Raw genomic sequence first — 16095 nt, 5'->3', positions numbered from 1 at the left:
AATTATTGTTTTTTCTGAATATAGTTTTTTAAGTCTTTATTTTTTTTATTGTTGCTCAAGTATAGTTGTCTCCATTTTCCCCCCACCACTCTCCCCTGCCGCACTCACCCCCACCTCCCACCCTCAATCCTACCCACCTTTGGCTTTGTCTGTGGGTCCTTCATACATGTATGAATAGTTTTTTATATAAAGGGATCAGTTGACAGTCAAATGAGAATAAGAATGAGTGTTGAGGAGGGCCATAGGGTTTCCAGGATTTGTCTTCACCACGCCCCACTAATCACCTCAGTATCACCAAGGGAACCGTATCTGCTTAGATCACTGGCCTCTACAGTAAAATTCATCCACTAGGGCCTTGAAATTACCTAGAAAACACTAAGTCAAATAGGTTTTAGAAGCCAAGATATCTTTTATGATAGAGAATAAGAGACAAGAGAGGTGTACTTCTGTTTCAGCAAGGCTTTTAACTCTTTTCTTTTTTTGAAGATTTTACTTACTTATTTTTAGAGAGAGGGGAAGGGAGGGAGAAAGAGAGGGAGAGAAATGTTGATGTATAGGAGCTGCCTCTTGCACGCCCCCAACCTGACCAGGAATTGAACCAGCGACCTCGTAGCCTTCAAGAGGAAGGCCCAAACCATGAGCCACACCAGTCAGGGCAGGCTTTTAATTCTTGTCTACATCAAATTTTCATAATTTAGTAATCATTTTTCTCACTTATAAATAATTTTAGATGTGTAAAAGCTTAAGGGAGAAATATATTGAGTGAGTGCCAATCTTTCTTCCTTCTTTCACCTCCTGTATTGGGCTGAGTGCTGCTTCCTCTATCACTGGGAGATAGAAGGAAGAGCAAGACGTGATCTTAGTTAATCTTTCCAGAACTGACATTCTAGTGGCATTGCCAAATGCAAACATAAATAACCACGAGGCAAGGCAAATGTGCTGTTTATGGCTAGAAAGGCAATTCTATTTAAAATCTCAAGTAAGTGACCTATTCAAATGCTTTTGCAATTAATTTATTAAATTTGTGATTCTACCTACAGGTTATGATAAATTTCAAATTTCTAAATAGATTTTTGGCCAGTAAATGAAACTTGTTCTTTATTGATACAGTTGAAATAACTTCAGCTTTTACTCAAGCTACTTTTTTGAAAAGTAAAAGTTTATTGTTTTTAGGTACATAAGACAAGAATTTTTCAATCCTGTTGGAATCCTATAACATTTCTAGTTTTTGGTTGGTTTCTAGGTTGCCCAAATAATAGGTATTGGGCATCATTTCAGATTAGGAGAATGATTCCATAAAGTTGCTCAGAACCCAGAAAGAGCTTTAAACTCTTAAATACTATGGCAAATCTCTGGATTTCACCCCAATATCCATACATTAAATATTACCCTAATACTCCAAAATCACAATCAGGCTCCTGACTTTGGCACAAATCTTTAGTTCAACATCATTCTTAAAATATTGGTTCAGGTCAATCCCATAGCCTTTTTATTTGGAACAAACAACTGAGTGGAAGCTTGGATTTAGTTCCTTACTACACAACAGGTAGATTCCATAGCTCTCAGTTTCTGATGTAATAAAATTTAAATGTTTTACCCAGTTAGGGGTGAGAGTGAGGAGGGTTCTGAAGGTTCTGTGTGCTCTCTTGTCAAGTAAATTTGGAAAACCATATATAGTTTTATCCTAGAGTTTTGCAGTTCATATTAGTGTGGTATAGGTTTAGAGACTTCCTGCTATGGAGAACTTATTCCGCTTTATGTAACTTAATATTTCCCAACTGGTTGGCCACAGAAACTGTGCTGCATTATATCTCGAGGCGCACTAGTGTTCTATGAAACAAAGTTTGGGATCACTGCCTTGAGAAAAATCTGCAGGCTGAGTTGATTCTGAATTTCATCTCAAATCATTTCCTGAACATTATCTACAAGTACACCTAAAATTCAAATAGGCAGATAAGTGGAAAGTATAATAGCTTTTAATGGCATGTGATAAATGTGGTATTTAAGGATATTTGAACATGCTCATCTCTAGTCTTACATCATGAAAATAAACTCAGTTTCAGAATTGTCCTGATAAATAAGCAATATTATTACAGTTTTAGGCACAAATTTAACTTGTAGATTCAAGTCCCCTATTTGAGTAACATCTGCAATACTCTTATTATCATTTCAACTCCTCTGTACACTATTTTGGTTTTGTTTATTTTGTTCTCAGAAATCCTTCCACTATTTTATCAGTCTATTGAATTCCATTGACCTTATATTTAAGGGCTATTGTACATTTGATTAGACTCCTTTGTATTTAAATTTACTCTCAATTAATTTTCATTAAATTTGTGAACATTTTTATATAAAGTTTAGCTTTAATTTTTATGTAAAGTTCTTCCTTTCCTCTCTTGCCTTTTCCTCTCCTGTTCACATACAGATATTTTCTTCCTATTTATTGTTAGCAGGACACTCACTAATGGCTCTGTCAAGTACTCATGTTCATTCCAGTAGAAGTGGTTACATTCTTCTGCAGGGAGGTTGACTGGAGCAGGTGGAGACCCTCTAGAACTGTCCTCCCCAATGTACATCAACCATTTTCCCTCCAATAATGGTATTGTCCATTTAAAAGGCAAGTTTTACCTGAACGTGGATATTGGATAATTCTCCTCTCTCCTCCCCTACCCTAATCCCTTTGTCTTTGTGTACTACTATACGAATCCATGCAAAACTACCTAACTAGAATGATATTTTTTGGTTAATGAATATGGTATGGTTTCTCCACCTAAGTTAGATAGAGTCTCAAATGCAGATATGAATTTTAATCAGGTTAAATGGTTAGTGACTCTTTAATGTGGCTTCCAGAACCGTGTAAAAAGCAGAGGATCTTCATTTGACAGCCAATTCTGCATGTGGAAAGATCGGATATGAACTAGGAGGACATTACGCTAAGTGAAATAAGCCAGACCCAGAAGGACAAATACCAGAGGATACCATGTACAGGATGATTCTAACACAGTCAGACTCATAGAAGCAGAGAGTACAATGGTGGTTATTAGAGGCAGGGGAAGTAGGAAACAGGGAGGCATTGTCAAAGGTTATCAAGTGTCATTTATGCAAGATGAACTAGTCTGAGAGATTACTGTAAAGTACAGTGGCTATAGTTTATAATATTGTATTGTATACTTATATATTTATTAAGAGGCTAAATATAATATTAGGTGTTCTTATCATAAAAGTTATTATTATTATTATAAATAAAAAGGGCCAGAAGAAGCTTTTGGAAGTGGTGGATATGTTTATGGCATAAATTGTTCTGATGATTTCACAGATATATGCTCATCTCCAAATTCATCAAGTTGTATACACTAAATAAGTACAGCTTTTTGTATGTCAATCATACCTTAATAAAATTTTTTTTCATGAAAGGTTAGACATGGTTTAGAAAAGGGAGGAATTTGCATGGAAACCTATTACACTTAGGATTTTTTTTCTATTTATTACTTAGACATACACAATTCCTGCCTTTTCTTCTATGTGTCATATGTGCAATTAAAATACAGAAGTCTTATATTTCATAGTGTATAAAAGAAGTTACTGTGTTACACAAAATTGTCCGATACAGCGGAAGGAAGCTAGGATCCTTAATCCCATACTTACAGACAGAACAAATGTCTAGCTTCATATGCTTCTCACTAACCTGGATAGACCCTACAGGCTTGTAGCTTCTTCCCCCCCTGGGTTTTCCAGACTGGAGGTTTTCTTTTCCTATCACTTCCTTTGAACTCTCTAGAGTGATGATAGGAGGTGAGACCTTAATTTGGGGACATCTGGGTTCATGGTCATAAGTGGCTCATTAAAGCACCAAGTGACTGGCATTGATGCCTGCTGCAGAACCACTTGAAAGTTTCAGAAGAGACTCAGACCTGCCTGTCATTGTGAGAATGTAGCACAGGACCTCTTATCTCTGCAATGAGCTCATTCAGCAAAGAAGCCTTCTTACCCAGCAGCTTTAGAGCTGTCACCACACACATTTCCAGGCCAGTTCACCAAGTGTTAAAACCATAGAGATTTGTCAAACAGGTCAAATGGAAGAATTTCCTTAATGCGTAATTCAGAGATTCACTCCTGATAAATCCATTTCAAAATCCTGTAGGATGCAAGTTAACTCTGGAGCCTTCTAAGGGTTCCAAAACATACTTGGGACACCTGAGGGGATTCAAGCTGAATTAGAACCTCTGGTCACATTAATCAGTGGATTTCAACCTTCCCTTCCCAGTAAAATCCCCAGAGAGCTTTAACAAACATTAATACCTTGTTCCATCCCACCTTCTAAGGTTCTGATTTAACTGAGCTGTGGTTTTCCCAGTAATCTAATGTGATCCCCGTAGTCCAGTGGTTCTCAGCTTTGGCGACATGTCAAGATTATGTGGTGAGCTTTTAAAATTCCTGGTGCCCAGGCTACACACCAAATCAATTAAATAAGAATCATTGTGGATGGGACCTGGCATTAGCATTTTTTAAAAAATTCCCCAGCCAATTACAATATTTAGCTGAGGCTGATAAATAAAAAAATCTAGAAAAGAAAACCCTTCCTTATATCTAAAACCTGGCTTCTTGTACTCTCTCCGGCTTACTTGCTCTAAAGTAAGTTCTCTGATCGCTCTAAAGCTACAGGCTGAAGCGTTGTGTTACAGCTGAGTAACAAGGGAAAATACATGTTCAGATGCTCAGAGTTGATATAGAAATGAAAGTGATAGTTCAAAGCTGAACTAACAAGGAAAATGGGGACAGACTCATAGATGGAGAGCAGGATGACACCCGGGGGCAGGGGTTAGCGGGTGGAGGGATCCAGCAAAAAGGAAAAAGGACTCATGGACATGGACGACTGTGTGGTGATTGCCAGGGGAGGCAAGTATAAGGGGACTGAATGGTAATGGAAAAAATACAATAAAGATTAAACAAAGAGAGAGAGAAAGTGATAGTTCAAATGAGAATTTACAAAATAAATAAGAAATGTACCTGTGGCAATAAATTATTAGCACTTTATAAGTGTGAGGCACTTGCCCAAGAAAAGAGGAAGCTTAGAGAATAAAAAATAATCTTTAATATTAGACTTTTCAAAAATAGCTAATATTTTCAAACTGTTCCACAGAACGTTACCCATCTTCTGTAATTTAAAGTCTTGATAATTTAGTTAAGGGAATGCAGGTCATCAGTTCTACAGGATTCCACTTTGTCAATAATTCTAGGACTTTGGTTCAACTCCATAGATATGTTCCTCATTATCTGTTTTTTAAAGGTGGGGTTGTCCTGGTTTTCTTACTTTTTAATTTTGACAATGTGAATTATTGTTCTGTTAGTTAACTTTCTGAGAACTGTTTAGAGCATAAGCAAGTTTACCATATTTAGAGGTGATGTGTATATTTGGTCGCTACTAGCAGAGATTATTGTTGATTAGGAGTTTATCCAAAGAATTGTTGACAATTGAATCGCTGAAGATTTTGTAGCCAAAGTCAAATCCAACAACACTGTGTTTATTTGTTTTTTGCCAATTGTTAGGCCATATCCCGTCACAGTCTAACAATCCAGAAGAGAATATTGCCAAGTTATTGGCCAGTTCTCAGAACGGCTAACCCTTTTCTTGCTACGGGATTTAACAACACTTAACTATAACAAGTAAGGCTTACTTTTTTTTTTGAACTGGTGGTTTATGACAACAATAATTTTTCCTTAAAAGGGATGGCTGATATTGACCATTGTTGGGAACAGCAAAACTTTTTAGTAACTGGAAGCCAAAAGCAAGGCAAGCACCCTGAGAGACTGAGCTCTCTGTTCCACATCTATCTGGCGGGGCGGTTGTCGGTTGCCCAGTACACTGCTGCCACCTCTCACTCGGCACCTTAATCCCCAGCTTCAACAGCAGTGTTATTTCTGTCAGGTGTGGAGTGATTGTTTCTGTCTGCTGAGGGCTTGCCTGGTCCAGCAATTATCTGACTTCACCCTCTGGCCTTGTCTCCAAGGGGAAAACTTTCTGACAACAGCAGTGGAAGTGTTGGCCATCCATTGCCAGTCCCTTCATGATGTTATTAACATTCTCTTTCTAAAGAGAACATGATATGTATTTCATTTTTGAGGGACATTGTATGCTTTTATTACCATTTTATTAGTTCAGGTTAGGTTCTAGTTTTATCACTTAGAAACCTACTGGTAGGCTAACTGTGAAGCCACCCAAGAGAACAATTTGAGAGGAGATGTTTTCTTGCCTCCTGGGTAATAATAGCACGAGATGTCAGGACCAGTTTTCCAGTAACAGCTTTTCTCCCCTAAGGAGTCAGAAATGTGGTCCCTTGGCCTCTCATAGGTTCCTACCTTTAGTTGGGCCTTGCTTATATGTCTAATAATACAAGTCTTATTTCTGTTTGGTTCCTTGGTACCCTTTTTCTGCTATTTCATTCTAATATAAATTTAAAATATTTCACAAGACAACACTATAATTAAGATAAGACTAAAATAAGATTGTCACAAGCCAGGGTAGCTTAGGTAATTTTTTGAATTTTTTTTTATTGATTGATTTTTTTTAGAGAGAGAGAGAGGAAGGAAGGAACGGAGAGAAAGAGAAATATCAATTCTGCTGTTCCAGTTATTTACCCATTGATTGGTAGATTCTTGTACGTGCCCCGACCCGGGATCACACCCGCAACCTTGGTGTATAAGGACAACGCTCTAACCAACTGAGCTACCTGGCCAGGGCAGTAATTTTAAAAATTACCTAAAGATGCGAGACATGAGCTATCATATCCACCTCCCTGCCATTCCACCTCTCTTCCTTCAGGCCTTCCACCCACCTACCCCAGCCCAACACCTTCTGAAAGCAGAAATATACACCCCGATTTTCCACTGTCCCTACTCACTCCAATCCATTATCTTTGCAATACCTTATAAACTACATTCTTGTGTGGAGCTATGCTTATTACTGGTGAAGTAAGCAGTCCTTTGAGACCCATTACTATCCTGAGGTTAGTTCCTTCCTTTATTTTTTTCTTTCTTTCTTACTGTAGGATAATATTAGAGGAGAAATGGCTTACTGAATTGGCTTTTTGGTTACTCAAGATTCATGATAAATTTATTTCAAACTACAAAATAACTTAAGCATTTTGTGTATATTTACAAATGCCTCTGTTTTGTGGTTTTAAGAAATTTGAACACAAATAAAACTGACATATGTAAATGCATTCCAAATATAATATTTTTGATCCCATATAATTATATGTTTTTCACTTTTACTGAATTTAACATCTAATTTTTCACTCTTTTATTATTTGAAAAAAGCATTCAAAAGAAATTAGTCAGCATATAAAAGAATTTTATAGTGTTTAGGTTTGATAACCTTATTACTGCAATTTTAAATTAGTTCTGAGAGTTCATCCTTATCATTGACATAATATCACTTGAATCTCGTTCAGTGTGTGTGATAACAATGAATCCTTAGATTTTCCACATTTGTGTTACATAATTTCTGTGGTTTAGAATAAAATAGGCTTTCTGGACTAGAAAATATATTAGAAATCATCTGTACATATCCCACACCTTACAGATGAAAAATTGAGAATTGGAAAAAGTAAGAAATTGTTCCAACATCATTCACAGGCAGGGATTAGATCTACGTCTTATAATTTCCACCTGGACTCTGTCTATGATAAATCTGAATAACTTAAATGAAGTGATTATAAGCCAAATTCTGTTGCTCACATAAAAGTGACCAACCACAAATCTGTCTTCCAAATAGTTATTTCCTTAGCAAAACTTCAACATAATCAGAACAATATCCTAAGAATAACATATCTTTATTAATAACAGTAACTATAAAACCATAACTGTTAACAATCTATTAAAATGTCCTTAACATTCTATATTAGTTACAGTTAAACTATTAGCTGAGAAGCCTGAAAGCCATTCATTAAAACAAGTGAAAGTTTTAACCATTTACTAGGCAAGAGTGGCACTGTCCTGACATCATCCCCATGCATTCTCTTTCAATCAACTTCAACACAATATTGTAAGATCATGTGCTGATAATATTGTTCAAGTACTAGTAGTACAAACAAAATTTATTTTCACTCAGGAATTTTAAAATTCAAATGTATATGCTGAGGTGTATATTTTACCCCATTAAATGTAATACTATTGAAATTGGCTCTTAATCATAAGTGCTAAATGGTAAATCCAACCCTAATATTACAACATGAAAAGAATAACTGATTCCTGAGGGAAGTGCAAGGCTTACTAATTGAAAGTTATGGAATTAACATCTTTTTCAACTCACTTTTATTTCTCCCTTCACATTTACCTTTTTCTTAAGCTGACATAGAACCATGACATGGAAGATGTGCATAAATAAAACGTTAGGAGGAACCCATTCTTCTGCCTTGGTAAATAATCACGCAGTCCAGTGCAAGCTCATTATGGCGTGAACAAATGAGGATGCCACCAGTTCTCTTCTGTTTTATAACTACACACAAGCGCACCAGTCACTGAGTGCATTTGTGAGCACTGATTACTTTTACATCACAGAAATAGTCTTTCAAAGAAAATCAAATTATTTTTTAAAAATAAGCTCTCTGTTCCTCAAACTAATAAGTAGTTTTTGGTGACCATATCCTGAGTACTCCATTAGCATTCCTAATGAGTTTTCCTAGCAGACAATAAATCATATTTCAGTGTGAACAATGTCATTTATGTTTTTGTTTAACTTGTGAGCATTTGAACTTAGGACATGGAGAGTATATTTTCAAATTAGCTTGGTTATCAGTTCCAATTATAATATTAGTAAATTTGCCCTGTTCCAGGAGAACATACAAAGTAGTGTATACTATGGAGGTACATTTAAAACAGTTTTTAGGAACATCGTTCCACTATCCAAATTTAGAGAAATCAGAAGATGACATTTAATTCTTTTCAAAAATCAAAAGGAAACAGAAAGCATGTCACTTGGAAACTGATCTTTTCACAGCTTGTGATGGTTCATTAATAGTGCTGTAAATAAAAGACGTTACTTACTGTAATTGTTCTTCATCTCTTGGGTCCCTTTGACTTTGCCTCGTTTATCAATTCTCAGATACCACTGTGTTCGACAGAAGAGTCTTCTCACTCTTATATCCCCTCCTTCCATGTAATCATAACTTCTTGTGTGTCGCTCAGGGCTGGAACAGTTCACATTTGTAGCCATTTGCTCTGAAGTCATGTCATTGCAAGCTAAAGATATAGTGCCCACTAGACAGATAATGTGAAAGCATGAGCTGTAGAGCAAAGTTGGCAGGATCCATGTCAGTATCCATTTGCGCATTATAGTGTAGTGCTCCGAGTGTTCATGAATAACATACTGAAAATTAAAGCTTGAGTGATTGCTGCTCCTAGGTCATTGACCTCTTCCTATCTGTGAACTGTAGATTGATTTAAGGAAGAGTAGTTGCTCTTTCCAAATTGTTAGCCTTATCCTTTCAGTTCCTGATAACAACAACACAGGGTCCCTCCTTTACTCTGCTGGGATATCCTTGTAAAAGCAGGCTGTGGTGAGCTCAGTTGCTGTGACGCTGTTTGCTACTTGACTTCTGTTTGCAAAGAGAGATTAAGAATAAGGACAGGAGGAGAAGGAAGATGAAAAATTGTATGTTTAACTTTCAGTGGGTAAAGAGTATTGTAACACACAGTAGTATATGCTGTGGAGGTACATTTCAAACAGCTCACAGGATTTCAACGTCTTTACTACTCTGTATTTAGATTTATAAAGGTTATGCATTGGTAGAGATAAATCAGAATATGATTGTACCATTCATTCCAATTGTTACTTGATAAGAAACATCCTGCAATTAGAGCTATTGGTTTAAAATAAGTTCTAAAATTGCTGTTAACAAAGTGAAAATGCTTTCTCTAGGTTTCTTTATTATATGCTTTCACATTTGTGTTTAATCAATTATTTTTCTCCTGAACTGCCCACATTTCACAAGTTAAATGTCAGGATTGCTCTGGAAAACTTCAACCTTATCTTTATGTAAGTTCTGCAGCGAAATTACTATAGATAATTACATGGCTCAAATATCTGGTAACTTTACTTTTCCTTTCAGTACTAAAACCAGAGAAAAAGATAAACTACTAGAAAACATTCAGCATTATTTTTAAAGACAAATAACAGTAACTTACTTGTTCTGTTGATAACAGCTGGATACACAAGAATTCCATGTCTGTTGTCTGCCTTGTGCAACTTGAGCCTCTCTACTGTAGCTACAAACTACTTCTCAGCTGAGAAATTCTCCAGCAGAATCATAATTGTTTCCATAAATCAACAGGCAGGAGGATTTTCTCTCTGTGTGTGAGTGCGTGTGTGCTGGTGTGTATGTGTGTGGAGCCTTTTATTCAGGGCTTTTCGATAAATACCTTTGCTGACCTCATTGGAAGCAATTAAAACTTAACCAGTGAGCTGTTAGTTGGATACAACAGGGAGAAGAAAGGAGGCTTGTATAGTATTCATTCAATGGTCATGAGAGGGAGCTATGAACATGGTTTATGCTTAAATCTACAAGTGGGTATCTCCCTGGTGGAAACAGCCCTCTGATTCTGAAGCAGTTAGAAGGGAAAAGGGAATTTTTTAGACCACCTTTTCAACATAGCAGCTGTATATAAGTTGATAAATACTCCTTTGAACACATATAAAAGGGACTTTTTAATAGTTAGAAGATCTTTTTTATAACTTTTATGACGCATGCATTTCTATTACTCTCCTGTGCTCCGAATGTTAGAATAAAACTCCAAGTCTGAACTAACACATCTTACTGTCCTACAGCACAGCATAGCTGAGTCAAAGCGTGTCCCTTTATACAGAAATGCTTCACCATTGTATATGCGCATCATTTCTAAGTCTTATATTTCTAGACTGAAATTAAGAAGACCTGGGCTCTTATTTGAGTTGCACCACTAATTACCAATATGACCTTGGGCAAGTCACTTAACGTTCCTGAGTCTCAGCAGCTACATTTGTAAAATTAGTGTATTAGTCTAAATTATTAAATTGTGTCTTGTAGTTTTATAATTCTGTGGCTTGTAATTTTAACTACTGATAGATATAAAGAAAAGCATACATGTTTTAAAAATTATTCTTAAAAATTGAAAAGTAAAGAAAATGATTTTACATTGATTACCAGTATTTGACTCTTGCCTCAAAAAGAATATTAGCACAATAAATAAATGTTAGTTTATGGATGGATTATAAGAGCTATAGCTAATGTAAATAAGAAAGCTATTTTACTCTCCGACATGAGTTGTTCTCTCTCTTACTTCTGGCTCTAGCACACGTATAGTAGTTTTCTAGTCTTTTATACATATTTGTTGCAGAATAATTGCATTGTTAATCTAAATCAATATTTACAAATGTACATCAAAATTATTTTTCCCATATTAATACCCCTGAAACATACACTCACCCCCCCCCCCCAACACACACACTGCATTTGAAATGCACCACATCACCACCAGGTGGTGCATACAGACCAAATAGGACAAGGAAATCGGATTATAGTTTCTGTGATTTTCCTTTGTCTATACTTTTGGGGAACAGAATCAAGAGCACAGAATAGTTTAAATGTACCCAGGTACTATATAAGCACCAGATATTGAAATTAAGTTTATCAAGGCAGAGGAGTTTGGGCTCTGCTCTAATTGCATCTGTTGAAAGCTAGATGGCTGCAGAAATATTGTATCATGTATTTCGCTAAAGGAGAAGAGAAGGAAAGAAAGTGCGATGCCACTGTGCTGTGAATCACACCCTCATTAGTTTTGTGGGCAACAACAATGAGCAGGATCAGAGTCCCCAGGACTTGTACACCCCCCTAAAGAAATGAAAATTATTGTCAGTTCACATGTAAAGGTATCCAAGAGCTACTAAAACTGTCTGTTCCACACACTGACCCTACACATTTTAAATTAAAAACCCAACAGATCAGAAGTCAAAATTTTCTAATTAAACACTTAAGACTTCAATAAAAGAAATGGACAGTTTGTCAATAGAGTAAATGGTGCTGGTGCCTCCTGAAAATCTGCTGTATAGGGTGAATTATAAATTTGGAAACAGCCTGAGTGTGAAATTGTGATCTATGCACTTCAAGTACATTGGATGCCATTGTACTCTGTGATATGAAAATACGGTCCTGGTGATATTAATGAATGAATTAATCTCAACAAGGCAAGTATGTTTAGATCGTTTGATCATCGGTTTCCTTAACGGGGAATAATAAATACATTGAAGACGGGCCCACAACCTGCGTCACTAGCACCACACTATAACGAGAGCTCCTTTGTGCCCTTCTTATACTTACACTTCGAGAGGGATTCTCCACAAACCAGGAGTGACTTACAATTTCTACATGGGGCAACCCTCTGTATTTGTTAAAATTCTTAGTAGCAATAATGTTGGGAATAATTTATTGTCCTTGTTTTAACATACATATAGTAATAGGCTAAATACAAAAAAAAAACTTTGAAGAAATGTCTCTTTCGTTGTTTCCAGATTGAGTTAACTTCACTTTTTTATTGGAAATACTTCCATCTCTTGAGTTTCAAATTTCTAAAACAAGGGATTCTTGCATCTATTCTTAAAAACTGACCATTTAAAAACAAAGCCTTAGAAAATAAAGATTAGCAGTAAGGATTCTTCCGAAAGAAACAGTGCCTAATGTTTGTCTAGTTTGATTTGGAGGTAGGTTATGTAAAAAGAATACAAGAATCTATCAGTGAGTATAATGAAAATATGGGCAGTTGTTAAAGTAACAATCAACCAGCTAGTTTTGCTTAAGCAACCTTGTTACACCCCTACTGCATGAAGAGGTCAATTATCAAAAATTGTTTTCTTCAATTACTTTTGCATTTCAATAATAAACTTTAAGTTTATTCATAAACTTAATAAGTATGTATAATATAATCAGTAGAAAAGAACATCATCTAGCATTTTCACTACTTTTATTTTTACATCCTATCCTATTCCTCATTCTCCTATTTCCCAACCCTTTCCCCAAAATATAGGTAATCATTGTTAGTTTCTTGAGTATCTTTCCAGAGTTTCCTATGCATATACAGGCAAATTAAATACATATATGTGTATATATTTCTTTTTACCTTTTCTCCTTTTATAAAAAACTAGCATACCATAAACCATGTTCTGCATTTTGTATTTCTTACTTAGTAAAAATGGAAAATCTTCCCATCTTAGTATTTAAAAAATTTCCTCACTTTTGACAGCTGCATAGTACTCCATTCAATGAGTATATATGATGGTATTTACTAGTCTACAATTGATGAAAATTTCATTTTTTCTGTTACAAAAAATAGATACTGCAAAGACAAAAGCTATAAATGTGTCATTTTTTTACTGTGAAAATATATCTGTTGGATTCATTTCCTGAATTTCTCTGGGTCAAATGGTATATATATTTATTATTTAAATAGATATTGCCAACCTACCCTCCATGGAAGTTATACTAGTTTTACAATCCCACTAGCAGTACATAATAGTGTCTGCTTATTCAAAATAGTGTATTGTCAAACTTTGGGGAGTTTGCTAATCTGACAGATGAAAATGTCATCTCATTGTAGTTATCCCATGCATCTCTCATCTTATGAGAGAAAGTGACCATCACAGACAAGTAGTATAAAGAAAAGGTGTGAGTGTCCACAAGAGGAGGCAGCAGGGAAGGTTTCCCTACAATAAGGCCAGTAGTGCTGAAATTTGATGGCTGACTGGGAGTTAACCAGATGAGGAGGTACCTGTACATATATAGCCTATGTGTTGAAAGACAGCATGTCTTTTCCAACAACGAAATACCAGTGCGGCTCCAGTAGAAAGAATGAGAGGGACTGTGGTGCGTGAGGAGGCTGGACAGGCAGGCAGTGTGTGGTGGGCTAGGTCAAGGAGTTTGATTTGGATCCTAGCAGCAATAGGAAGCCACTGCAGTATGGTAAGTAAAAGAGTGACATGATCATAATTGCACTTTCTGCCTCTATCCTGACACAAGCTTATTTAAGTCTTATCAGTGGAATAAGTTTATGAAATATTAAATTGTGCTCATTTATACTATTCTTTCTGTTCTTTGTATTTTCAAAAAGATAGCCAGGCTTTGTAACTGGAAAGGAAAGGTGGGGGAGAAAAAAAGCCGTATCTACTTTCTGACTTAAGTAAAGCTTAATTCCCTTTCAAAGGGTTGTGCTAAATTCTCTGAAAAAGGGGAAGCATAAAAGTGCCTTTGATAAGCAGTTCAGCCCTGGCTGGTGTGGCTCAGTGGATCGAGCACTGGCCTATGAACCAAAGGTCACCGGATTGATTCTCCAGTCGGGGCACATGCCTGGGTTGGAGGCCAGGCCCCTGGATTGGGGCCTTCGAGAGAGAGCCAAATGATAAGCAGTTCAGGGAAGGTAGAGTCCATGGACCAGGGAGCTTAGGGAAAAAAAGTCCATTCAGGGAGTAGAGCTCCTATATTATTGCTGGTTACACCATAGCACATAGCAGAAGCAGAAAAGCTCCAGAGAGTAAGGACTGCCTCATGTCTCTAAACAGATGGACCTGTAAGAACCCCTCAAAAATATTTCTCATATTTTAAAAGAAATCTGGAGGCAGCAAGGAGCCCAGACCTGGGGGAACTGCATGAGCAGAGTCAGTGAACACCCCCAGAAGTAACCAAAGTAGACAAATGACTCAACAACCAGAGGCCCTTGCCTTGGCCCTAAAACAAACCCTTGAACCAAACCAAAGCCCATCTCGAAACAGAACAAGGAAACCCAAGAATAATTGAGGTTAAGTTTTCCACAACTGGGGGTAGGGGATGAAATTCTCAAAGTTGAAGCAAGGTCAAGTTATAAACATAAATTTATATGTAATTTCTTGCATATTTGAGAGTGTGGGCCAAGATTTATTTCCACTACATGCCCACAGCTGTCGTCACACTACGGATTTATCTTGGTCTCTTCTTCTGTCAGTCCCATTCCATAAATTTAGCCTCAGCATTGGATCATGCCATATAACCAATAGTACTTATGGCCTGGGTTCATCTACTAAACAAATATTTATCAAATAGTACTTGGGGCCAGATATTGTCCTAGACTTTTGGAAATGCAATGGTGAATGTTCTGGAAGTGACCTCTAGCCTTACAGAGCAAGCGTTCCGGTGAGAGAACAAACGGAGATAGATCTGTGATGTGAGTAGGGAGCTGGGGTAGGTTGGAGACATTAGGATACAAAGAAGGTGTTCGAGGAAATAGGAGATGGAGAAGTAAATGGGTAGAGGCACCTACTTTAAATAGGAAGGAGCTACCTGAGGAGGTAAATTTTCAGCTTCCAGGAACAGGGATGACTTGGTGTGTTGCTAGAGCTGAAAGAAGGCCTATGTAAATGAAATACATAAACCATGGGGAGAGTAGTGAGAGAAAAATGAAACTGAAAAAAACAGGCAGGAACCAGATCATAAAGAACTTTGAAGGTCCTGATTATAAGAATTTGGGTTTACTAAGTGTGATAGGAAGTTGGAGTACGGACGTGTCTACCCCAAATCTGATAGAGCTGGCCAAAGACAGTAGTTTAAACTCTGGAGTAAAATCCCAAAAGTAATTGAGCAAGTTTGTGATCCCTATAAATCCCCAGTTGTATAAACTTCGTGCTTACTCTTGGCATAGCGCCCTAACATTGAAAACTAACTGTATATAAGATACAAAGTCTGAGTCATGTACTCCAAACTGTGGTGTGCGTGTGACTCAACTATGTAAATATCTCGGTTTACAAATGTAATTGACTCTTTGTGTCTCTGAGTCTAAAAAATTTGTGTTTTGTTTAATTTTATATTTGTAAAAAGCTTTCTGAAATGCTAATCTAAAATTGAAGTTCTTCAAATTATATTATTAATTCACTGAATTACTGTGTAACTTCAGACCTGCAGAAAGATCTCACCAAGAGTTTTTGTTTTTCAATGTGGAAATTACTACATACAATTATGTTTTATTTTTTATTGTACTACATACAATTTATTTTTTATCGCTTTGATTTGCCTTAAATTAATGCTTAATTTTAGCAAAGAA

The 16095-nt window shown here is 36.5% G+C and overlaps 2 protein-coding genes across 2 annotated transcripts in view; one reads left to right on the top strand and one right to left on the bottom strand.

Annotated features, from left to right (window-relative positions):
* Positions 1 to 10442, bottom strand: part of FGF7 (fibroblast growth factor 7) — a 71347-nt gene extending 60905 nt beyond the window's left edge. The window contains exons 1-2 of the mRNA XM_024568180.4: positions 10186 to 10442; positions 9046 to 9596 (exon numbers count right to left, since the gene is read on the bottom strand). Of these exons, the coding sequence (XP_024423948.1) occupies positions 9046 to 9331 (286 nt within the window). The 5' untranslated portion in view covers positions 9332 to 9596; positions 10186 to 10442. The remainder of the gene's footprint in view (positions 1 to 9045; positions 9597 to 10185) is intronic.
* The window catches only part of FAM227B (family with sequence similarity 227 member B), a 220170-nt gene that overhangs the window by 128675 nt on the left and 75400 nt on the right, over positions 1 to 16095 (top strand). The gene's annotated exons all lie outside the window — the stretch shown is intronic.

The sequence above is a fragment of the Desmodus rotundus genome, chromosome 7 (genome assembly GCF_022682495.2).
Source record: "Desmodus rotundus isolate HL8 chromosome 7, HLdesRot8A.1, whole genome shotgun sequence".
Classification (NCBI taxonomy): Eukaryota; Metazoa; Chordata; class Mammalia; order Chiroptera; family Phyllostomidae; genus Desmodus; species Desmodus rotundus.
The sequence above is the reverse complement of the archived record's forward strand: the minus strand, read 5'-3'. Positions and strand labels throughout refer to the sequence as shown.